The sequence below is a fragment of the Caretta caretta genome, chromosome 14 (genome assembly GCF_965140235.1).
Source record: "Caretta caretta isolate rCarCar2 chromosome 14, rCarCar1.hap1, whole genome shotgun sequence".
Classification (NCBI taxonomy): domain Eukaryota; kingdom Metazoa; phylum Chordata; order Testudines; family Cheloniidae; genus Caretta; species Caretta caretta.
This window is the reverse complement of record NC_134219.1, coordinates 38,573,173-38,598,968: the sequence shown is the minus strand read 5'-3', so window position 1 is coordinate 38,598,968 and position 25,796 is coordinate 38,573,173. Positions and strand designations below refer to the sequence as shown.

Below are 25,796 nucleotides of genomic sequence, written 5' to 3'. Positions count from 1 at the left end.
CCCAATAATCACAACGGGGTGGAGAAGCAGAAAAGTTTATTTGCAGCTGCAAAGAAGGTACAGGGAGAATAGAATCTCAAATCCTGCACATAAAGCAGGAAGTTACTCAGGCTTTTATACATCCTTTCTTCAGCATACTTATCCAATAGCAAGCTGCCCTAAGTATCCATATAGCCAGCCAATCCAGTTCCCAGCTAGTTCCCTTGTTCTCTGTACCATCTGTTAAACCATACATAAGGCTGCTTTATTCAGCATTGTTCTTCCATATCTGCCTTGTTTGGCCTTGTTTAGTTTCAGGCAGTCTGCCTCTGCAACATATTGTTGCAGATTCTCAGCATAACTGCTGCGAGTGCCTCCAGGCGGGGGGGCGGGGCAAGGATACTTGGGCCTAGTGCGAGGGGGCTTCATCGACACTCGTGGTCTTCCATCCCCTCGAGTTACCTAGTGGCCATGCCCAGTGTCCCCAACACTCCTGCTGTCTGGCTGCTTTCCCCACCACATCTACAAACAAAGGGAAAGGGAGCTTCAAACTTCCCAGGGCTTACAGGGGGAGGGGCGGACGTCCGTGCGTCAGAGCAGCAGAGATGCTGGCCAGAGTGGTCGCTTTTGGAACTGTGGGATATCCTCCGGAGGCCAAAAGGTGTTTACACTGCTAGAATGTGTCTTCACTTTCACAGCCGTGCAAAAAGAACAGCGGGCAGAGCTGTATGCTTCTCGTGAAGGTGGGATTTTTTTTTGCGGAAAACCTGAGTTTCACTGCAAAAAGTCATTAACAAATGTAGACAGTCTGGCGGTTTTAACGCAAAAAAGGGACTTTTTGCCCTTTAAATAGTAAGTGTAGACATACCCCAACCCTTTTTGTCCTGTGACTGGAGAGGTGTTAACTGCCCACTTCACCTTGAATAGCCTCTTGCAACGTGTTAATGCCTTATCTGTTCCCCATTTGAATGCAGCTGTGACATGCCAAGTACCTGTCCCCGATCTCAAGAAGACCTCTGTGTAAATTCAAAAGCTTGTCTCTTTCACCAGCATAAGCTGGACCAATAAACGATATTACCTCACCTACCTTGTCTCTCTAATATCCTGGGGAAAAACACAGCTAAAACAACACTGCAAACATCGTATACCTCGCGTAGACCTGCTGCACTGTAGGGAACTTCATCAGGAATAAACCCCTTAAGTCCCCACTGACATCAGTGGAGTTCAGTTCAGGGTGGGCTGGACATGCTCTGCCCATCTCGCAGTGCAGCTCCTTTAGCTCACTTTACCCCAGGCAGATCCAGGTCCATCCAGACCGCGCCTTATGAGTCAGCGAATACCTGGCGCTGCAATCATTACTTAGAAACTGGCCCTTCCGCACACCAGGGGTCTCACTGTAGGTAATAGAACTGCTCGAATAATTCAGGGCTCCCACGTGCGCTGTGGTTTGCTATATTACACCCCTTGATGAGCTCCCATTATATCCATTTTATTGCAACTTACAATAAATGTTGAGAAGAAAGTTTGTGATTGGTTATAAAAGCCATAGTCTTACTTAGAGCTTTTCTCAGGGCCTCCTTGACCTCCTTGTTTCTCAGGCTGTAGATGAGGGGATTGACCACGGGAGTCAGGATGGTGTAGAAGACGGAGAACACTTTGTTCAGGTCTCGCAGTGCAGCAGTGTCTGGGAGCATGTAAACAACAAACAGGGTTCCATAGAAAATTGTCACCACGATGAGGTGAGAGGAGCAGGTGGAAAAAGCCTTTTGCCTCCCAGCGCTGGAAGAGATTCTCAGGACAGTGCTGATGATAGCCATGTAAGATGCCAGGGTTAATAGAAATGGGGGAAGAATGAATATGAAGCAGACAAGGAAAATCACAAGAACCATCAAACTGGTGTCACTGCAGGACAGTTTTATCAATGGGGTGTAATCACAAAGGAAATGGTCAATTTCATTGGGGCCACAGAAAATCAATTGTGATAGCCAACATGCTGTGATGGTGTTGACTACAGACCCACTTAGCCAAGACCCAGCTGCTAGCTGGAAGGAAAATCTACTATTCATGCGGGCTGCATAATGCAGTGGTTTGCATATGGCTAAATACCGATCGTAAGACATCACTGATAAGAGACAACATTCTGCAGCTAACAGAGAACCAAAGATATCAAATTGTACCAGGCAGCCATGAACAGAAATGGATCTGTCCCCAGTCAGGAGACTGGCCAGCATCCTGGGCAGGATGGTGGAGGTGTAGCAAGTCTCCAAGCAGGACAAGTTCCCCAGGAAGAAGTACATGGGGGTGTGAAGGTACTGATCGGACACAATTAGTGCAACAACGAGGATGTTCCCAGCCACTGTCACAATGTAGATCAGTAGAAACAGCAGGAAGAGAAGAATTTTCAGTTCATGGAGATTCCCAAAGTCCAGGAGGATAAATCCTGTGACGGACGTTTGATTTCTCTCCTTTGTGTCTGCCATGGATTCTAGCAAGAAAAGTAATTTTTAAAAAGTAGCAATAATAGCTTGTGAAATATGACAAGAAACAGATACCTTTGTGGGGAGGGGGTTACTTTGTTTTTGTTAAAAGAAGAGGAGTACTTGTAGCACCTTAGAGACTAACAAATTTATTTGAGCATAAGCTCACCGAGAATGCCTCAGCTGGAGGACTAGGTTCAGTTTTGGCAATCACAAAATAAGAAATATATGGACAAATTGGAGAGAATCTAGAAGTGCTCAACAAAATGATAAAAGGTTCAGAAAACCCGACCTATGAAGCAAGGCGGAAAGAACTGGACATATTTAGTCTAGAGAAGAAAAAACGGAGGGGGAACCTGATGAGCCTTCAAACATGTAAGAGGTTGTTACTAAGAGGACAGTGATCACTTTTTCTTTATGTCCACTGAGGGTCTCACAAGAAGCAATCAGCTTTATCTGCAGCAAGGGAGATTTAGTTTAGACAGTAGAAAAACTTTCTAACTCTAAGGATAGGGAAGCCCCAGAACAGGTCACAAGGCAGGTTGTGGAATTCCCATTATTTGACTTTTTTAAAAGCAGCTTAGACAAACACCTGTCAGAGATGGTCTAGATGGTCAGCACAGGAGGCTGGACTAGGTGACCTCTCAAGATCCTTTCAAGCCCTTCAGTTCTATGATTCATTATTCTACCTCCTTCTCACACACATATCTGCATTTTTTACTGATACCTGAGTTAGTGATGAATTTGTATGTGAATTTTGAATTAGGCAGTACATTAGTAGTTGTTTGTTTGTTATTCTATGTCTTTGTTTAGGGAGTTTTAACAGAATGACTAGCCATGCAAATATCAGATACAATACAATATTCATTTTAATACTTGCCTATTTCTTCTTCATATCCGCATCACATTGCATTTTTTGCTGTCATATTGAACTGTAAACTCATGTGTTTTAGGGTTTCTTTTATCTTCTGTAACTTAGAAATCACTCTGATGGCAAATGAATGAAGTTAGATAGATAGGTAGATAGATAGATGAAGGAGAGACAGAGACACTGCCAGATAGACAGGCAGAAATAAAGCTAGACTGTGGAGGGAAGGTTAGATAGCGACAGATGGGCAGACAGAGAGTTAGCTAGCTCGATACCTCATTGAAGATTTCCTATTTTAAGGTTTGTTCCTCCTACTGAATATGTGGCTTTTGTGCAGTGAATGACTGGGGAGGCAGAAATTCTCATAAATCCTCACAAATTCCTGCCATCTAGCTCTGGCTAGGGCTGACTCTGAGTAACCCCAGGGTGTTCTACATACGACTAAAACTATTCCTGTCTGTTCAGGGTGTGTCTCACAGAAACACAATATCTCTGTTACACATTATTCATGACAATATACAACATCCTTTACCTTCTGTGAATCTGATGAGAAAGATTGTGCTTCCTCAAAAACAGAGGATCCCCTGTTCTATTCTCCTGCTTGTCACAGCTGGCTTTTATCTGATCCCCAAAAGTGAATGGCTTCTCTGATTCGTTATATGAGAGTGAAACAACTCCCTGGAAACTTATGCTAATGGGAATTTACAACTGCCGCAAAGGCAGCGTTAATGCTCCATTTTATTTTTAGAACTTACAAACAAGTTTAATACATGAACTCCTAACCTCAGAGAGAAAGTTGTGGAAATAGGACAACTTCTAGCTTCAAAGGAATAGTTATGGAGATAGGAAAATGTCTAATATCAAAGGAGGTGTTTCTCTTTACCAGTTCTAAGGAACATAGGAATTGCCATTCTGGAGGAGGCCAGTCATCTACCTTGTCCACTCTCCGATCTCTGAATTAGCTAGTACCAACTGCTTTAGAAGAGGGTTCATAGATTCAACCATCTTAGGAGAACAGGGACATTGAATCACCTTCCCTGTACATAGCAGGATGTTACATTTCACCTAGTTACCCCTGTATTTAGCCCAATAACATGTGTTTGGTTAAAGCAACTTTCAGAAAAGCATCTGGTCTTTATGTGAAGATATCAAGAGATGGAGAATTCACCACTTCTCTTGGTAGCTTTTTCCAATGGTTAATCAACTTCTCTAGAAGTGTGACTCCCTGGCTGGCGTGCCTCCTCATGGTTGGGCATGGCATAGTTTTAGTTGGGGATTGGTCCTGCGTTGAGCAGGGGGTTGGACTAGATGACCTCCTGAGGTCCCTTCCAACCCTGATAGTCTTTGATTCTATGATTCATAGCAAGGTCATCTTCTTCTTCGGCACTCCTTGCTGACTGTCACTCTGGCTGTGCTGTGATCTACTTCTCGTAACTCAGCCGTCCAGCCAAGTCACATATATTCCCATCCAATCTGAGGTAAACCCAGTCTAGCTCCTCAGTAGTCCAGTGGGTTCAAGCCAGGTCTTCAGGCTGACTTCAGTCTTTATTGGCCTTCCAGCTCATCTCTGGGGGGCCTTCGTGCCACCATCCTTGGGGGGCTGGGAGGGGAACCCAGGCTTACTATCTACTCTGGGTACCCTGTAATAAGCTGTTCAGGTCTTTCTATTCAAACCCTTTGCCTCCTCCTGGGCTACTTTCTAACTCAGCCTGTCATAGAATCATAGAATATTAGGGTTGGAAGAGACCTCAGGAGGTCATCTAGTCCAATCCCCTGCTCAAAGCAGGACCAAAGCCAACCAAATCATCCCAGCCAGGGCTTTGTCAAACTGGGTCTTAAAAGCCTCTAAGAATGGAGATTCCACCACGTCCCGAGGTAACCCATTCCAGTGCTTCACCACCCTCCTAATGAAATAGTGTTTCCTAATAGCCAACTTAGACCTCCCCCACTGCAACTCGAGACCACTGCTTCTTGTTCTGCCATCTGCCACCACTGAGAACAGCCTAGCTCCATCCTCTTTGGAACCCCCCTTCAGGTAGTTGAAGGCTGCTATCAAATCCCCCCTCACTCTTCTCTTCTGCAGACTAAATAACCCCAGTTCCCTCAGCCTCTCCTTGTAAGTCATGTGCCCCAGCCCCCTAATCATTTCTGTTGAGCTCTGCTGGACTCTCTCCAATTTGTCCACATCCCTTCTGTAGTGGGGGGACCAAAACTGGACACAATACTCAAGGTGTGGCCTCACCAGTGCTGAAAAGAGGGAAATAATCACTTCCCTCAATCGACTGGCAATACTTCTACTAATACAGCCTAATATGCCGTTGGCCTTCCGGGCAACAAGGGCACACTGCTGACTTATATCCAGTTTCTTGTCCACTGCAATCCTCAGGTCCTTTCCTGCAGGGAAACTCAAAAGGGCTCACCTGGGATTTGAACCCAGGACCTCTTGCACCCAGAGCGAGTGAGACTCATACCCCTTGACCAACGAGCCTGGCCCTTAGCCTTTCTCACAGCTCCTTCTCAGGCTCCCTCCTCCACAGATCCCAGAAGGAAAGAGGATTCATTATGATGAACCAAGCAAATGTACAGGTCCAAGGTGGGGTCTATCTGCCCCAAATAGGATATGGCACCTAGCAGGCTCAGGACAGCGTCTGGCCCCAGACCAGCCTGCCTCCACACAACCTATAGGTTTTCTCTGACCCCAGCCAGGCCTTCCTTCAAGGTGCTAGCACAAGAGGTCCACTCCTTCTCCTGCTCAGCCCTTACTGTATTGGGCTTTTCCTTTTTCAACTGCTCCCTCCAGGCTTTGACCCCTCTCATAGGTGTAACAGGGTAGGGCTGACTGAGCACCTGGGCCCTCATTAGCCTCTTTCCAGCCAGTGTGGGGTCATTGTACCCCTTCAAACCCTCACTGTTAGACATTTGTGCCCTATTTCTAATTTGCATTTATCTGGCTTCAGCTTCCAGCCATTGGTTCTTATCCTGCTAATTTGAAAGTGCCCTTTAGTACCAGGTACTTTCTCCCCATGAAGGAACATATAGGTTTTAATCAAGTCACCTCTCAGTCTTCTTTTTGATAAGACTGAGAGGTGGAACACCATGACCCCATGAAAAGTCCCCACGTATCCTAATCAGTTAGCAGTTGGCTGAATACGGGATAAGTGATCTGGTAAATCTGAAGCAATAAATAATTTATCACTACAAGCAGTAACGTCCTGGAGTCGTAACCCTCCTTTCCTTGTTTACCCAAATTTCCCATTGATCCTTGCGGGTAAGGAAATGGGCACTATAGTTTGGTACGCAATGTTGCACCCAAAATCTTACTCACATAATGGGCTGAGCAGAGAAGCTGAGGATCTCTGAATCAGATTCCCCTTTCTTCTCTTGAGTGACCTTGATAATAACTTGCATATCACCCCCATCAGTGGGATAAATACATTAACATATAATGATTAGAGCTGGTCAAAAATTATCTTATGGAACAATTTTCTACTGGAACATACTCTTTTGACAGAATAGGAACTTTTCATGGGAGTGTGTTGAATCCATTGAAACTTTTAGTGGACAACAGGCAGGCTCCTGGTTGACTTCAGCTTGACTGCTGCCTGATTCCTCGGCTGCCCGGATACCTATGCTGTCTGGCTTCCCAGTTGTCCAGCAGGAAATGTAAATTTTGATGAAATCACATTTTTCAAGGGAAAAATCTCTCATGTGAAAAACAGCCCTTGAAAGAAGTTTTAAGGGGAAAACTAAAGGCAGATTTCCTCTAGCAATGTTAACTCTGCTCCACTGGGAATGCCAGTCTTCTGTCTCCACCATGGATCATACTAACCCCTCCCTGCACACAACTCTACTACATCAATATCTACAAATTATGTGGATAGGATAGGAAAGGGTAGTTTGGTAAAGGGACGTATAAATAGTGTGGCCACCTCTGGAGTGCCACCTCGTGACTTGGGATGACTCTGCAGTGCCTGGCCTCCATTTCCTTTCTTGTTGCTCCTCAATAACTCCACAAAGGCACATGTGTCCCTTCTTGGGGTCTGGCTTATTAACATATGTCAGGCTTCCTTCCCCACTCTGAACTCTGGGGTACAGGTGTGGGGACCTGCATGAAAGACCCCCAAAGCTTATTTTTACCAGCTGAGGTTAAAACTTGCCCAAGGCACAGATTTCCTTCTGCCCTGGGTTCGCTGCCACCACCAAGTGATTTAACAAACAATTAGGGAAAGGACCACTTGGAGTCCTATTCCCCCAAAATATTCTCCCAAGCCTATACACCCCCTTTCCTGGGGAGGCTTGAGAATAATATCCTAACCAATTGGTTACAAAATGATCAAAGACCCAAACCCCTGGGTCTTGGAACCATGGAAAAAATCAGTTAGGTTCTTAAAAAGAAGGATTTTATTTCAAGAGAAAAAGGTAAAAGTATCACCTCTGTAAACTTAGGCTAGTAGTTCACCTTACAGAGTAGCAGAAAATTGAAAGAGAACAGAGGAACCCCCTCCAGCCTTAGTTTCAAAAAGTTACAACAAAACAGGGATAAACCTCCCTCTAGCAAAGGGAAAATTCACAAGTTGAGAAAACAAAGGTAAACTAATACACCTTGCCTGGTGTTAGGGGGCTTATTCCTTCACCCGCTTACTTCCCTGGGCCTTCTCACATGAACAGAGAGCAACAATACCCGAAGTCCAAAGGTGCAAATAATTTGATGTTTATTGGGGTGAACTTCCAGCAAGCATGATTCCACTTTCCTTCCTTAGTGTCCCCCACTCCCAGCTCTGACACCACAGAGGGTTACCTGCGTCCCTGTTCCCGTTCTTCCTCCTGGCAAAATATGATTCCAATTTCCCCACCCCCATTCCCTGTTCCCATTCCCCCCCTTACTTCCTGACTGACTGCAGACTGTATAGTAAAACTTGAGTTCTGCTTAGCTATACCTTAGTTTAATTTCAGTAAAATGATTGGTTAACTAATCCTAACATATTGAAACACGATTATTTAACCAATTATATCCCAGCACCTTAATTAGTTTACACCCAGCAAAATTAATTATACAGCAGACAGAAACAATCACAGAACCAGACAGAGATTATACAGACAAACAATAGGGAAATGGGAACTACAATGACAGAACAACACAGAAATGAGGATTTCACATCTCAGCTACTGAGAAGTGAGTTCTTGCCAGACAGGATGCTATCAAACTAAGTTTCCTTTTACACCTTCTAGGCACTTCCCTTTCTCTGGAGGTGATAGGAATACAATCCTGTCCTGATAATGCCTAGCAGCCCAATAGCATTGACAAGGTTCCTTCCCCACTCTGAACTCTAGGATACAGATGTGGGGATCTGCATGAAAACCTCCTAAGCTTACTTTTACCAGCTTAGGTTAAGACTTCCCCAAGGTACAAACTATTTTACCTTTTGCCCTTGGACTTCCACTGCCACCGCCAAACATATATCTGGGTTTATTTTTATTAGGAAAGCGTAGTTTGGAAACGTCTTTCTCCCCAAAATCCTCCCAACCCTTGCACCCCACTTCCTGGGGAAGGTTTGGTAAAAATCCTCACCAATTTGCATAGGTGACCACAGACCCAAACCCTTGGATCTTAGAACAGTGGAAAAAGCATTCAGTTCTTGAAAAGAAACATTTTAATAGAAGAAACAGTAAAAAGAATCACCTCTGTAAAATCCGGATGGTAAATACCTTACAGAGTAATCAGATTCAAAACATAGAGAATCCCTCTAGGCAAAACCTTAAGTTACAAAAAAGACACACAGACAGAAATATTCATTCTATTCAGCACAGCTATTTTCTCAGCCATTTAAGAAATCGTAATCTAACACACACCTAGCTAGATTACTTACTAAGTTCTAAGACTCCATTCCTGTTCTGTCCCCGGCAAAAGCATCACACAGACAGACACAGACCCTTTGTTTTTTTCCCTCCTCCCAGCTTTTGAAAGTATCTCGTCTCCTCATTGGTCATTTTGGTCAGGTGCCAGCGAGGTTACCTTTAGCTTCTTAACCCTTTACAGGTGAGGAGGATTTTTCCTCTGGCCAGGAGGGATTTTAAAGGTGATTACCCTTCCCTTTATATTTATGACAAGCATCTTATTTCAATGTGACTAGGTTGGAATGTGAGGAGGTGACCGGTCGCTTCCCAGCTTATGGCTGCCTCTGCTGCTTAGCCAAAGGCCTTAGCCTAAGAACAGGGCCTCACGCTGCCACAGTAAGAGAAGGGCCTTACACCAGCAGAAGTGATTTTGATTCTTTCTTTTATACCTCTAGAACTAGCTAAGTGATAAGAATACACCTACATTCTTAGAGTATAGGCCTTTACAGAGAGGCCTGAATATCTATATCCTAACATACCCCTATGGTTATGACAACATAAAATTCAAAGTAAGCACAAAAGAGTCTTCCAGCCCGGTCTCAAGCTGGACCCAGCCTCCCCTCCCTTGGGCTCTCTGTCTATCTTCAAGTTTCCAAGTTGGGAACAGCTTTTCATCCCTTCCCAGGATCTGCTTCTGCTTCTGCTCTCCCCTCAGTCAAAGGTCTGTGTAGGTGCCTCCTCAGCTCTGCAGCCTCTGCCACAGCTTCCTCTCCTGTTTCCTATTCTTCTCTGTCTCTTTAGAAAGTCCAGCTGCTCTCTCTCAGGCCCTATTGAGAGGCGTTAATAAGGCACAGATGGGTTGGATCCATTCCCTCCTAAAGGCCCGGCTCACCCAGTAACAGAGTGTGTGAAGAAAGGGAGGTTGAGAAGGTGGAGTTCAGGTTACAGTGCACGGTCTGAAGTTTATAGGAGCTGATGAAATCAGTGAGCTGCCTCCTTGGTTCTTGTAAATCAACATAGCTCCATTGACTTCAACTATGTTGCTTTGCATCAGCTGAGGACATGGCTTAATAGCGGATTTTTCCTGGTGTGTTTGCCATGGTGCGAAGCAAGCTGAGGTCTCTGTACACCAAGTTCCAGACCTTCTTTAACACTGTTTAATGTTGGACAGTGACTGGATTATGTTAACACCTTTAGCCCATTTATTCTATCTAAGTGAATACATGAGAGTGTGGCTGTAGTTTTATTTTAGGTTTGAAATGATGAAGACACCCGTCCAAAGCTCGAGAGCCCCTAACATGTCATAACTAATACAATAAAATCCCAGCACCATCAAAAGAATCCTTTCAACAGGAACTCAGCCACCCAGAGAGCTACAGCAAATCCTTTCCACCCCTTGATCATCATGGAAAGCAAACCTTCAGCTCACTCAGAAAACAACATCAAAGTGATGGCACATTGGCTTCCCAAAGGCAAGACAGAATATCGATGCCTCCCATGTAACAAACATTTCCCTCCCCTCCCCAAAATAAAAAAAAAAGAACTAAAACCAAATTGAGAAACTGATCAAATACAAGAAAAGCCAGATAAACAAGGTGTTACAAGCTGGCCCTTTATCCAGCAGTACAGTCACCCTGTCTCTTGCAAGAGGGCCCAATCAATGGGAGCCATGTACTTCAAAGATAAGTGCATCTGGGTAGAGTCTCTTCATTGTTTCTAGCTCTGGGGTTGTAGGAAACACTCTCCAGCTCAGACCCCTTTTCTGACACCCTTCCTTTGGCCATGGGAGGCCATTGTCCAGCTGCCTTAGAACTCGGCCAGAGCTTCACCTCGGCTGTGCTCACTCTGGGCTTCTAGCTGAACCCCTTTAAGAAGAATACGGCAGAGAGGCAAGGAACACGGCTTTAGCAAAGGGTTTAGTAAGAGGAAACTGTATGCAGTAAGCCCTCGACAGATACAGATCTGTAAAACAAGACAGTTATGAGACACCCCCTTCTCCTGGTCTGATCTCACTGTTTCTGTGAGTCCAAGGTTCAACAGTGTTTCAAGCTGGGCAGAGTCCTTCCTGCCATCTTGCTCCTGAAAGTCTTTTCTACACATGGCCATGGTTGGCCCCAAGAATGGAATTGCACTGTTAAGTAGGCCCCAGTCTCTGGGCCATGGGTTCAAACTGTGAAGCTCCATCTCCGACATTCATGCCTGTGGGCCCCCTGTATAGAAAACTCATTTTTCTCTGGGGGTGGCCAAGTTGTTGAGACATTATAAAAATCGATAGCCCCAGACTCTAGTCTTGATGGGTTCTGAATGATGGTCCTTCAATGACATGTCAAACACCTTTCCCAGGCAGGTCAGCTGTCTGGAATACAACACAATAGGCTGCCATTGAGCCAGGCCAGACTTGTGCAGTCACCATGCCAATATTTCCACCAATATTGCACACAAAGTTCACAAAGTGACACCATCATACCCCACGCTGTCACACAAGCAAACAATTAACCAAAAGCCATGGCACCCCAGCAGAGTTTATACCCCCCAAAAGGAAAAGACCTCATGAAGTACACTGGGGACTTGATTATGGCTATTCATTTTAGGGGGAAATTGCTCAGATAATGTGACTTCCAGAATGCTTTCAGGGAGTCAACAAGTATGTGGACAAGGGTGATTTAGGGTACTTGGACTTTCGGAAAGCTTTTGACAAAGTCCAAAACCAACTGCTCTTAAGCAAAGTAAGAAGTCATGGGAAAAGAGGGAATGTTCTCTCATGGATTAGTATCTTGTTAAAAGACAGGGAACAAAGGGTAGGAATAAATAGTCAGTTTTCACAATGGAGAGAGGTAAATAGCTGCATTCTCCGGGGATCTGTACTGAGACCTGTGCTGTTCAATATATTCATAAATGATCTTGGAGCGACCAGTGAAGTGGCACAATTTGCAGACAATCCAAAATGACTCAGGACTGTTAAGTCCAAAGCTGACAGTGAAGAGTCAAAAAGGGATCTCACAAAACTAGGTGAATGGGCAACAAAATGGCAGATGGAATTCAATATTGATAAATGCATAGTAATGCACATTGGAAAACATAATTCCAACGATACATACAAAATGATGGGGTCTAAGTTAGCTATGACTACTCAAGAAAGAGATCTTGGTGTCATCATAGATAGTTCTATAAAAACATCTGTTGAATATGCAGTAGCAGTGCAAAAAGCGAACAGGATGTTAGGAACCTTTAGGAAAGGGATAGATAATAAAACAGAAAATATCGCAATGCCACTATATAAATCCATGGTACGTGCAAACACCTTGAAAACTGTGTGCTGTTCTGGTTGCCCCATCTAAAAAAAAAGACAGGTTAGACCTTGTCAAGGTTCCTTCCCCACTCTGAACTCTAGGGTACAGATGTGGGGACCTGCATGAAAACCTCCTAAGCTTACTTTTACCAGCTTAGGTTAAAACTTCCCCAAGGTACAAACTATTTTACCCTTTGCCCTTGGACTTTCACTGTCACAACCAAACATTTATCTGGGTTTATTTTTATTAGGAAAGCGTCGTTTGGAAACGTCTTTCCCCCCAAAATCCTCCCAACCCTTGCACCCCACTTCCAGGGGAAGGTTTGGTAAAAATCCTCACCAATTTGCATAGGTGACCACAGACCCAAACCCTTGGATCTTAGAACAATGAAAAAGCATTCAGTTTTTTTACGAGAAGACTTTTAATAGAAGTAAAAAAGAATCACCTCTGTAAAATCAGGATGGTGAATACCTTACAGGGTAATTGGATTCAAAACATAGAGAATCCCTCTAGGCAAAACCTTAAGTTACAAAGAAGACACACAGACAGAAATATTCATTCCATTCAGCACAGCTATTTTCTCAGCCATTTAAAGAAATCATAATCTAACACATACCTAGCTAGAATACTGACTAAGTTCTAAGACTCCATTCCTGTTCTGTCCCCGGCAAAAGCATCACACAGACAGACAGAGACCCTTTGTTTCTCTCCCTCCTCCCAGGTTTTGAAAGTATCTTGTCTCCTCATTGGTCATTTTGATCAGGTGCCAGCGAGGTTACCTTTAGCTTCTAACCCTTTACAGGTGAGAGGATTTTTCCTCTGGCCAGGAGGGATTTTAAAGGTGATTACCCTTCCCTTTATATTTATGACAGACTTGGAAAAGGGACAGAGATTAGGGGTATGGAACAGTTTCCATATGAGGAGAGAGAGAAAAAGACTGATATTGTTCAGATTAGAAAAGAGAGGACGAAGGCGGGATATGATAAACATCCATAAAATCATGAATGCTGTGGGGAGAGTGAACAGGGAAGTGTTATTTACCCCTTCACATAACAGAAGGACCAGGGGTCACCCAATGAAATTAATAGGCAGCAGATTCAAAACAAACAAAAGGAAGTACTTTTTCCCACAACACACAGTCAACTTGTTGAACTCATTGCCAGGGGATTTTGTGAAGGCCAAAAGTATAACTGGCTTAAAAAATGAATTAGATAAGTCCATGGAGAATACATCCACCAATGGCTATTAGCCAAGATGGTCAGGGACACAAACCTATGCTTTGGATGTTCCTAAACCTCTGACTGCCAGAAGCTGGGATTGGACAATGGTGGACGGATCATTCGATAATTGCCCTGTTCTGTTCATTCCTTCTGAAGCAGGGTTCTGACTATTTGGCATTATTTTGTAAGCAGAGTCAGAATGAGCTCTCCCCTGACATCTGGTGGTGAGCTGTGGAAAAGGACTTCAGGGCTGATCTCATTTGCATGGGCACCCCCATCCTGCCTAGCATGACGGGACTGCTTGCTCAAATGGCCACTTTGGCTGCTGTGGGATCCCAAGTCTCTTTGTTTTTGGGGCAGGAGTAATAAAGGGTTGTTATCCTAGTTATGTGAATCAAGGACAGTAGAACTGTACTTGGCACCTTATGACTGAGGGACTCACCCTCAACTAAGTAGCATTCACTAGGTGAGGGACATGGGTTCCAAAGTCCAATGAATTAAGAGAAATAAGTGGCACTAATATTGCTTGCCTGTTGCCCCAAACACCAATTTGCCCCTTTCTCTCACCACTGTGTAATAACAGAGTTAATTTAGACTCAATTAGGAGTCTTGCTAAATGCTGTAAAGCTGAAATCAGTGATGCCTAGGTTTCAGCATTAGACCTACTTTGGGCTGGTGTTTCTTGTGTGTCATAAATATAAAGGAAAGGGTAAACACCTTTAAAATCCCTCCTGGCCAGAGGAAAAACCCTTTCACCTGTAAAAGGACAAGAAGCTAGGACAACCTTGCTGACACCTGAACAAAATGACCAATGAGGAGACAAGCTACTTTCAAAGCTGGAGGGGTTGCAGAGAAACAAAGGTTCTCTCTCTGTGTGTGATGCTCTTGCTAGGAACAGAAAAGGAATGGAGTCTTAGAACTAATCTAGCTAGATATGCATTAGAGTCTGTTTTGTTTAAATGGCTGAGAAAATAAGCTGTGCTGAATGGAATGTATATTCCTGTTTTTGTGTCTTTTTGTAATGTAAGGTTTTGCCTAGAGGGATTCTCTATATTTTGAATATGATTACCCTGTAAGGTATTTACCATCCCGTTTTTTAGAGAGGTGATTCTTTTACTTTTTCTTCACTTAAAATTCTTTTTAAGAACCTGATTGCTTTTTTCATTGTTCTTAAGATCAAGGGTTTGGGTCTGTGTTCACCGATGCAAATTGGTGAGGATTTTTATCAAACCTTCCCCAGGAAAGGGGGTGTAGGTTTGGGGAGGATTTTGGGGGGAAAGACGTTTCCAAGTGGGCTCTTTCCCGATTATATATTTGTTAGACGCTTGGTGGTGGCAGCAAAAAAGTCCCAGGGCAAAAGGTAAAATAGTTTGTACCTTGGGGAAGTTTTAACCTAAGCTGGTAAAAATAAGCTTTGGGGGTTTTCATGCAGGTCCCCACATCTGTACCCAAGAGTTCAGAGTGGGGAAGGAACCTTGACATGGTGGCAGAGTGGTGGGATTACAAAACACCCTCCAAACCTCTCTAGTCTTTGCTAAAGAAAACCTACAGGATGCTCAAAAAGAGCAAAAAGCCTGGTGTGATAAACATGCCAGAGAGTGTTCCTTCAAAGTAGGGGACCAGGTCATGGTCTTAAAGGCGCTCCAGGCCCATAAAATGGAAGCATCATGGGAAGGGCCATTCACGGTCCAGGAGCGCATGGGAGCTGTTAATTATCTCACAGCACTCCCCACCTCAAACTGAAAGCCTGAGGTGTACCATATTAATTCTCTAAAGCCCTTTTATTCCAGAGAATAAAAGGTTTGTCAGTTTACAGCCCAGGGAGGAGATGACGCTGAGTGGCTTGAAGGTGTCCACTACGAAGGGAAAAGTGCTGGTGGCGTGGAAGAGGTGAACTTCTCCATGACCCTTTGGCATATGCAGCGACAGCAGATCAAGGAGCTGTGCACTAGCTACGCGCCAACGTTCTCAGCCACCCCAGGACTGACTGAACGGGCATACCACTCCATTGATACAGGTAATGCTCACCCAATTAAAGTCCAACCTTTCCGGGTGTCTCCTCAAGCTAAAACTGCTATAGAATGGGAGATGCAGGATATGTTACAGATGGGTGCAATCCACCCCTCTGGCAGTGCATGGGGATCTCCAGTGGTTCTAGTTCCCAAACCAGATGGGGAGATACGTTTTTGCATGGACTAAATGCTGTAACTTGCCCAGACAACTATCCATTGCCACGCACAGATGAAGTATTAGAGAAACTGGGTCGGGCCCAGTTCATCTCTACCTTGGACTTAACCAAGGGGTACTGGCAGGTACTGCTAGATGAATCTGCCAAGGAAAGGTCAGCCTTCACCACCCATGTCGGGCTGTATGAATTTAACATACTCCCTTTTGGGTTGTGAAATGCACCCGCCACCTTCCAAAGACTTGTAGATGGTCTCCTAGTGGGATTAGGAGACTATGCAGTCTCCGACCTTGACGATGTGGCCATATTTTCGGATTCCTGGGCAGAACACCTGGAACATCTACAAAAAGTCTTCAAGCTCATAAGGGAGGCAGGACTAACTGTTAAGGCTAAGAAGTGTCAAATAGGCCTAAACAGAGTGACTTACCTTGGACACCAGTGGATCAAGGAACTATCAACCCCCTACAGGCCAAAGTGGATGCTATCCAAAAGTGGCCTGTCCCAAAGTCAAAGAAACCGGTTCAATCTTTCTTAGGCTTGGCCGGTTATTACAGGCGATTTGTACCGCAATACAGCTAAATCGCCGCCCCACTGACAGACCTAACCAAACAGAAACAGCCAAATGCTGTTCAGTGGGCCGAAAAGTGTCAGAAGGCCTTTAACAAGCTTAAAGCGACACTCATGTCTGACCCTGTACTAAGGACCCCAGACTTTGACAAACCATTCCTCGTAACCACAGATGTGTCCGAGCGTGGTGTGGGAGCAGTTTTAATGGAGGAAGGAGCGGATCAAGAATTCCATCCTGTCGTGTTTCTCAGCAAGAAGCTGTCTGAGAGGGAAAGCAACTGGTCAGTCAGTAAAAAAGAACGTTAAGCCATTTTCTACGCTCTGGAAAAGCTACGCCCATATGTTTGGGGACGGCGTTTCCACCTGCAAACCAACCATGCTGTGCTACAGTGGCTTCATACCGCCATGGGAAATAACAAAAAACGTATTCGGTGGAGTTTAGATCTCCAAGATTTTGATTTCAACATCCAACACATCTCAGGAGCTTCTAACAAAGTGGCTGATGCACTGTCCCGTGAAAGTTTCCCAGAATCAACTGGTTAAAATCGTCCTTGAGATGTGGAAAATATTGTTAGTCTTTATATACTTGTTAGTAGATTTAGAGGTGCATGTGTCTTATTAACTCTCTTTTCTCCTAGAGTTCCAGAAAGAAATCCTAGAAAGCATTTCACCCTATCTGTGATTTGGGGGACGTGTCATAAATATAAAGGAAAGGGTAAACACCTTTAAAATCCCTCCTGGCCAGAGGAAAAAGCCTTCCACCTGTAAAGGCTAAGAAGCTAGGATAACCTCGCTGGCACCTGACCAAAATGACCAATGAGGACCAAAGTGACCTTCTGCGGAAAAGGACCTAGGGGTGACAGTGGACGAGAAGCTGGATATCAGTCAGCAGTGTGCCCTTGTTGCCAAGAAGGCCAATGGCATTTTGGGATGTATAAGTAGGGGCATAGCGAGCAGATCGAGGGACGTGATCGTCCCCCTCTATTCGACATTGGTGAGGCCTCATCTGGAGTACTGTGTCCAGTTTTGGGCCCCACACTACTAGAAGGATGTGGATAAATTGGAAAGAGTCCAGCGAAGGGCAACAAAAATGATTAGGGGTCTGGAACACATGACTTATGAGGAGAGGCTGAGGGAACTGGGATTGTTTAGTCTGAAGAAGAGAAGAATGAGGGGGGATTTGATAGCTGCTTTCAACTACCTGAGAGGTGGTTCCAGAGAGGATGGTTCTAGACTATTCTCAGTGGTGGAAGAGGACAGGACAAGAGTAATGGTCTCAAGTTGCAGTGGGGGAGGTTTAGGTTGGATATTAGGAAAAACTTGCCTAGGGAAGTGGTGGAATCTCCTTCCTTAGAAGTTTTTAAGGTCAGGCTTGACAAAGCCCTGGCTGGGATGATTTAATTGGGGATTGGTCCTGCTTTTGAGCAGGGGGTTGGACTAGATGACCTTCTGAGGTCCCTTCCAACCCTGATATTCTATGAGTCTATGATTCTATGAGGAGACAAGATATTTTCAAAGCTGGAGGGGGGGCGGGCGAGAAACAAAGATTCTCTGTGTGTGTGTGTGATGCTTTTGCCAGGAACAGAAAAGGAATGGAGTCTTAGAACTTCGTAAGTAATCTGGCTAGATATGCGTTAGATTCTGTTTTGTTTAAATGGCTGAGAAAATAAGCTGTGCTGAATGGAATGTATATTCCTGTTTTTGTGTCTTTTTGGAACTTAAGGTTTTGCCTAGAGGGATTCTCTATTGTTTGAATCTGATTACCTTGTAAGGTATTTACCATCCTGATTTTACAGAGGCGATTCTTTTACTTTTTCTTCTCTTAAAATTCTTCTTTTAAGAACCTGATTACTTTTTTCATTGTTCTTAAGATCCAAGCGTTTGGGTCTGTGTTCACTGATGCAAATTGGTGAGGATTTTTATCAAGCATTCCCCAGGAATGGGGATGTAGGGTTTGGGGAGGATTTTGGGGGGGAAGACGTTTCCAAGAGGGCTCTTTCCCAATTATATATTTGTTAGACACTTGGTGGTTGCAGCAAAAAAGTCCAAGGGCAAAAGGTAAAATAGTTTGTACCTTGGGGAAGTTTTAACCTAAGCTGGTAAAAATAAGCTTTAGGGGTCTTCATGCAGGTCCCCATATCTGTATCCTAGAGGTCAGAGTGGAGAAGGAACCTTGACAGGGTGACAGGGCATGGATCACTTGATGATAACCTGTCTGTTCATTCCCTTTGGGGGACCTGCCATTGGCCACTGAGAGAGGACAGGATACTGCGCTGGATGGACCTTTGGCCTGAACCAGTATGGCCATTCTTATTGTCTTATGTTCTTAGAGCATGGAGCCCGCTGAACATTGAACGAGACAGGACATCACACCCCTCTGTTCTCCCAGTCCCCCTATCAGTCATGTCCCCTCTTCCCAGTGTCCCACCCCTCCTCATCTCCTGACCCCCAACTCATCTCCTACCCACCCACCCTTTCTGTCCCCCACTCCATAATCACCCCTCCCCTCGCTGCCCCGAAAAGCCTTCTCCCCAATTCCCACCCCCATCATCCTCCCCTCCCAGCAGGTAAGGGCATTTCAGAAATTGGTTCATCACCTTCTAAATATCCTGTGGTGCCCAGGTGACATTTCCCCACAATTCAAAACCCTCAGGCAGAGCCAGGTACCTCCTTATTCTTAGGTTCAGATTTCAGCTCAGGGTTAGATCTGAACTCAAAGTGCCCAGATGGCATGCGGGTTTGTCAGCCACTACTGGACATTCCCCCTTCAAGGACTCACAGCCTGTGAGCCAGAGGTAGCTTTCAACCAGCTCATCCTCTCTCCATACACGTGCACAGCGTAATCCATTTGGCGCAATTCCAAGCACTTTGAAGGCTGACAAGCCTAACTGAGAGCTAAACCCTTTGGCTAATAACACTATCACTTTATTTCCTCCAAAGAGCTGGTGCGTGGCCCTTGAGCACCGGAAATGCTCCCTGCTATGAGGATCTGAGCCCTGGTTTGATCTCTGTCTGGGCACAATACATGAGCACCAAAACACATCAACGTTAAGAAAAGTTAGAAGTCACTTCTTTCCAGTCGATGGGGCTGATTCCCTCTCACTCACCCTGATGTAAATCAGGAGTAACTCCATTGGACTCAGTGGGGCTGATTTCTCCCTCCCTCACCCCAGGGTAAGTCCATGGTGTTCCAATGGAGTATGTCTGGTCTCAGGAAGAAGAGATTCAAGTCCTTTGACTCCAGCCCCTGCTGAGGTGTGGCCCTTTTCTGTGTGGTCCTGGGCCCTTCAATCCCAAATCCCCTGGGGCACAGCCCTTCTCTATGAGATGTTGGGACCCTCAATCCCAGAATCCCTTGGGGCATGGCCCTTCTTTATGGGGTGCTCTGCCCTCCAGCCCCCACTGACCATAGTGTCTCCTTCCCCACTTTTCTATCCCTCTGCCCCCTGCTGCAAACCCCGCACCTGGTGAATCTCAAGGAGACCCCCTGATACCAGAGTGCCTGCTGTACCACGCCAAGTATGGCATGACTCGGTACCAGGAGCGGGGCATGCTGGGGTGGGGGTGTCCAGTGCCCTGGGTCTGACTGGGGCCAGCAACGGATGCTGCATCACCCACAGCCTGGAACAACTGGGGTGGGATGAGGAGATCGGCCCCCACTGCAGCAGCTGCAGCATTGTCTGCCTGAGTCTGAAAAAAGCCTGAGATAATGGCTCTGGGAGAGGGGAACTGCCCCAGGTAAGGACTGGGGGGACCATGACTGCCCCCTGCCTGTCTGGGGGCACCTAGCCGATCCCAAGGGATTGGGGGAGAGTCACCTGCTCCTCTTCTGGGACAGAGCAGGGCTCCATGCCATTGGCCCAGCCTCTCTTTGAAGCCTCCCCCCACCCCGTGCATGCCCCTGGAGTGTCTGAATCCAGTCCTGAGAGTCAGCAGAGCTTTATGGGATTAACTGTGCCTCTTTCCACAGGCTCCTGGAAACAGCTCGGCTCAGAGTTGTGACACTTGGAGGGACCAGCACCAGCTGCTGGAGAGGGAGGGAGAGGAACCCCCTCAGTGGACAGTTCTGCACTAACCTCCGTGTCAGGGATGTTCCCTGTGAGTTAATGGCTGGCTGGAGACCTACACCATGGCAGTTTAATTCATTCTGTGATCTAATGTAACCATGAAGGCTCTGGTGATCCATGCCAATGTCTCACCCTGCTGGTCATTTTGTCTCAGCAATCCCTTGTGGCAGTGAGTTCCCCAGCTTAGCTGTGTGCTGGGCAGAGGCCACCCTGAAAATATTGTTCAGAAAAGGGGCTGGGCCAGGCAGAGGAAGGAGGAGAGTGGGGAAGGAAGGAAGTGGTGTCCAGGGCTTGCCAATGGGGAGAAGGAGGAGAGAATGGGCAAGTATTTGGAGCCGGGGTGAGTGGCTGTTCCCTGGGGCTGGCGCCATGTCATGGGAGTGGGGCTGAGCAGAGGAGAGGACTAGTGGTAGAAGAGGGGACTGGTGGGCAGAGGGGTTGAACAGGGAGCTCTGAGGAAGCTGAGTCAGGAACTCTGGGTGGGGAAATTGGCTCTTGGCCATGGAAGGGGGAAATCTCAAAGAACAAGGGCTGAGAGGGTCTGTGGGGTGGGGGTTGTGAGAGGGGTGGGAGAAGATTAAGGGCTGTGGGTGTTTGCTTGGGGGTGTGGGCTGAGTGAGGGAGAGGGAAGGAAACACCCAGAGTCTTGAGCAGGGGTTGCCAAACTGGGGATCAGGACCCCTCAGGGGGTCACGAGGGGTTATTACATGCAGGGTCGTGAGCTGTCAGCCTGCACCCCAAACCCTGCTTTGCATCCAGCATTTATAATGGTGTTAAATATATAAAAAAGTGTTTTTAATTTCTAAGGGGGTGGGGGTCATACTCAGAGACTTGCTAGTTGAAAGGGGTCACCAGTACAAAAGTTTGAGAACCACTAGTCTCGGGTAAGATGGGTTCATTGGGTGAATCATGGATCATCTCTAAACAAAAGTTTCTTTTTGAATTTTTGATTCAGTCTCAATTATTATCCCCCAGGTTTTGGTAAAGAGAGGCACAGAGAGTTGAGGTAACATAGCTGCATAGCTGGGCTTAGATCACAGGAATTCTTAGCATCTTGAGCTCCTTTCTCTAGATGCGTGGCTGTCAGAGGTGAAAGTAAGCCGGTCCGGTCTGGCATACCAGCAAAAGCCCGTACACCAGACCGGACCAGCTTCCCCAGGCTGGCGATTTAAAGGGCCTGGGGCTCCCAGCAGCGGCCGGAGCCCCGGGCCCTTTAAATTACTGCCAGAGCCATGCTGCTGGAGCCCCCGGGTAGTGGAGGTGGCCGGGAACCCCGGGGGTCGGGTGGCGATTTAAAGGGCACGGGGTGCCCCTGCGGTAGCGGCAGCCGGGAGCACCGGGCCCTTTAAATCACCGCCTGAGCCACCGGCCACCACCGCTACCCCGGGGATTCCAGCAGCAGGGCTCGGGTGGTGATTTAAAGGGCCTGGGGCTCCTGTCCCTGTGGGGAGTCCCGGGACCTTTAAATTGCCCCCAAACCCCGGGGCTCCCAGGTGCCTCCGTATCTGGTAGCTCTGGCCGTAATTGAAAGGCTTCCAGACACTGCTGCTGCAGCCGGAGCCCCAGGCCCTTTAAATCTCGATTTAAAGTTCCCAGGGATATCAAGCCCCACCTCTTCCGGTTCAGGCCCCGCCCCCCTGCTCAGGACTCCGGCGTACCGGTACGTCCTGTAAGTTAATTTCACCTCTACTGGCTGTACTAGTTATCATTACATGCTGATAGGGCATCTAAGGGAGTTAGGAGCCCAAGATGTACATGCCTTACTGCTGTGGAGGAAAAATCTAGTAGGTCAGCTTAAAAATGTAACCACAACCACTAGAAGTTAGAAAAGACCGTTAACCGCAAAGGAAGCACCTGTCAATAACCGGTAAAGCTTGTTTTGCTATATTCCAAATTAGGTAAAGCTACCGTTGAAGCTTGCACTGTAGGCCAAATAAGGAAAAATGCTGTTGAAGGAAGTGTGCTTAACAGATTGTGGTTTTCAGCTTTATTAGCTCCTGTATTTTCTGTTTGCGGCAGAGGAGCTCTGGCTGACTCTCCCTGTATGCGCATGCTTGAATAAACGGACCTCAGGCTTTGTTCTGATCCAAACACACCGTGCAGTTAATTTTTCCATGACACTGCTCCTTTGCCAATCCCAGGCACGATTTTCTGAAATTCAGGAGAAGCCCAGGCCTTGGAAGTTAATGAGAGAGACAGGGCCAGGATTACAAAGGGGTTTAGGTACCTAAAGAAGGAGATAGCTGCCTATTGGGATTTACAATAGCATCTAAGCAGGTTACGCTCCTCACTCCCACTGAATGACCATGGGACTTAGGCACCGAGCTCATTTCAGAGCATTGATAAATCCCCATAGGTGCCTGTCTCCATCTTTGTGATCCTGGCCCACAGATAACACAGAAGCTGGGCTGGAATCAGGGAATGCTGGGGGAGATCATAGGCCCCATGCTATGTGAGGGTCAGACTGGAGAGACAGAATGGCTCTTTTGCCTTCATCAGCTCTGCATCTCTGCACTTACTCCCTGGAGCCCTGCACAGCTCAGCAGCAGAGGCCCAGAGGTGAGTCCCACCCGCCCTTAGGAAATAGATATGAATAAATTACCTTCCTGCAGCATCAGTCCTTTAATGCCAGTGATGCCCAGCACCAGCTACACGCAGCTCATCTGCAGAGAGCAACAGGAATGAGTCTAGTTCTGGCAGTGCAGTCTCAAAACGAAGGGGGAAAGAATTCTCAGATGCATGTGCTTTTCGCTTCTAGATTCTGGTACATAGATAGATATTGACCAAAGAATCGTTGTGCTGGATGACTGATTGGATCATACATTGGGGAAAAAATCCACAAAGATCAGCACAGTAAGTTTGCTTTTTCAATTAACTAGGTTTGGGGATGAACATAGAGGGAAAATTAAGAGGATAAATATGAATTACGATCTGAACTCGTTAAGACTTTTACTCTCAAATTAATCAGATATTTACTGCTGATTGGAATTTTTCCACCTTTCAGGAAAATTTTGAGTTTTCACTGAAAACCCCAAATCCATTCCCCCCCCCCCCGCTCAGTTTTTGGCAAATGAAAACTTTCTGCTGAAAAGTGGATTTTTTTAATTGAAAAAACAAAAATGTTTGGGTTTTGAGTTTTCAGTTTCTTTAGTGAACAATCCAAAAATGTTTAGAGAAAAGCAGACAGATTCTGAGATTTGTTGTTGTTTAGCTGAAAACCCAGTCTTGATTAAAAAGAACACAGCTGAAAATTTCCAACCAGCCTTAAACTTCAAATAAACTGGAGAACATTAATATTGCCTGATAAACCCTTAATTTCAAACCATTTATTCTATTGTATCTGTGTGATTACTCCTTCAAAGGGATAGTTGCGAGGAGGTAACAACTGAATAACCGGTAAAGTTGACAGCTCACAGACTCTGTTTTATACAGACTATCCCCTTTAAACCCTGGGTTAGAGTTGAGCCAAGCAGACAACCCCTGTCTATCCTGACCCGTTCAAGGACATACGGGAGCTCACTGAGAGTAGAACTGAGAGCTCCTGTCCTATTTTCACACTGCTGCCAAAGGCATTTTGGCACCTAGTGGGATTTTCAGAAGCACTTAGGAGCTTATAACTTGTTGATTTCAAGGGGTGTTGAGGGCCCTGATGCTTTTGAGAATCCCACTAGGTGCATCAATACCTTTAAAAATCTGCCCCACAGCCCCTCTACGAAAGCCCTTACAGTCCTAGTAGACATGGCAGAAAGAGGGGAAATGACTGGCCCAAGGTCACACAGCAGGTCACTGGCAGAGACAAGAGTAGAGCCCAAGTGTCCTGGCAACCCCTGCACCGCACAGCACAGAGTAAATGACACAACATAGTGATGATGGAGGGATGCTGCTAGTCCATTGTAACACGCAGGCCAAAGTGCAGCTGGGAGTTGGTGCCATAAATCAATTTGGAAGCAGGCAGCCCGCCGTCTAGGCAGAGAGCTTGGGGTAGAAAAATCAGAGCTGAGCTGCTACTTATGATGCAGGGTGAGTGTACGTGGGAATCAGGCTGCGTTTAACAAGCCACATCTTGGGCCAAATCGTCAGCTAGGGTAAAGTAACGAAGCTCCATTGACTTTAAAGGAGCTGACCCAATTTACAATAGTGTGATAACATGACTGACTGATTGTCAGAGGTGAGGAGCACTGCCAACACCTACTCATTGTAAGTGACGAGTTCTGTGCACCTTTGACATTCATATAATGAGATATTAGAGAAAGGGGAATCAGGGCAATTCCCTCTGTTGCTCTAATCCTGACCATGGTCCTTCTCATTTCCCCAGCAGCCATCACACAGTGTACTGAGGAAGAAAATGTCCAACCAAACCACCATGACCGAATTCCTTCTCCTGGGGTTCTCTGATGTTCCAGAACTGCAGATTTTATGCTTTGTGGTGTTTCTAGTGCTTTACCTGATATCCCTACTGGGGAACCTTCTTATCATCACAGCCATAGCCCTAGACCGACACCTTCACACCCCCATGTACTTCTTCCTGATGAATCTGTCCATTCTAGACCTTGGCTCCATCTCTGCCACCATCCCCAAATCCATGGCTAACTCCCTCATGACCACAAGATCGATTTCTTATTCTGGATGTGTTGCCCAAGTCTTTCTCGTCGTCTTCTTCACTTCAGCAGATTTTGCCATACTGACCATCATGGCGTACGACCGATACACTGCCATCTGCCAACCACTGCACTATGAGACAGTGATGAACAGAAGAGCTTGTGTCCAAATGGCAGCCAGTGCCTGGATCAGTGTTCTTCTCTACTCTGCAGTGCACACTGGAAACACCTTTGCAATATCCTTCTGTGGAGGGAACATGGTGGATCAGTTCTTCTGTGAAGTCTCCCAGCTACTCAAGCTCGCTTGCTCTGATTCAGAAATCAGTGAAGTTGGGTTTCTCATCTTTAGTGTGTGCTTAGCCTCAAGCTGCTTTATTTTCATAATTGTGTCATATGTTCAGATCTTCACCACAGTGCTGAGAATCCCCCCTGAGCAGGGCAGGCATAAAGCCTTCTCCACCTGCCTCCCTCACCTCATTGTGGTCTCCTTGTTTATTTGCACGGGGAGCTTTACCTACTTGAAACCCATCTCCAGCTCTACCTCAGGTCTGGATCTCGTGATGGCTGTTCTCTATTCTGTGTTGCCACCAATGATGAATCCAATCTTCTACGGCATGAGGAACAAGGAGCTCAAAGGTGCATTGAGTAAACTGATAGTTTGGAGGTTATTCTCTAAGAATAAAATGTCCTTATTTCTTCTTCAGTAACAA

At 46.0% G+C, this 25,796-nt stretch overlaps 2 protein-coding genes across 4 annotated transcripts; one reads left to right on the top strand and one right to left on the bottom strand.

Annotated features, from left to right (window-relative positions):
* Window positions 1–19: 19 nt before the first annotated feature.
* Window positions 20–23,320, bottom strand: LOC125621637 (olfactory receptor 10A4). 2 transcript variants are annotated; one of them, XM_075119472.1, is made up of 2 exons: window positions 23,091–23,320; window positions 20–2,464 (listed from the first exon to the last, which is right to left on the bottom strand). In XM_075119472.1, exons 1-2 carry the CDS (start codon window positions 23,101–23,103, stop codon window positions 1,479–1,481), a joined length of 999 nt encoding a protein of 332 aa, XP_074975573.1. In that variant the 5' UTR covers window positions 23,104–23,320; the 3' UTR covers window positions 20–1,478. The 2 variants fall into 2 exon arrangements, 1 of the variants encoding a protein (XP_074975573.1); XR_012664956.1 differs by lacking the exon at window positions 20–2,464 and adding an exon at window positions 22,461–22,663.
* On the top strand, window positions 20,405–25,796 carry LOC142069100 (olfactory receptor 14A16-like). Of its 2 annotated transcripts, XM_075119473.1 has the most exons (3): window positions 20,405–20,519; window positions 23,247–23,341; window positions 24,804–25,796. In XM_075119473.1, exon 3 carries the CDS (start codon window positions 24,834–24,836, stop codon window positions 25,791–25,793), a length of 960 nt encoding a protein of 319 aa, XP_074975574.1. In that variant the 5' UTR covers window positions 20,405–20,519; window positions 23,247–23,341; window positions 24,804–24,833; the 3' UTR covers window positions 25,794–25,796. The 2 variants fall into 2 exon arrangements, with proteins under 2 accessions (XP_074975574.1, XP_074975575.1); XM_075119474.1 differs by lacking the exon at window positions 20,405–20,519 and having other exon boundaries at window positions 23,093–23,341; window positions 24,807–25,796.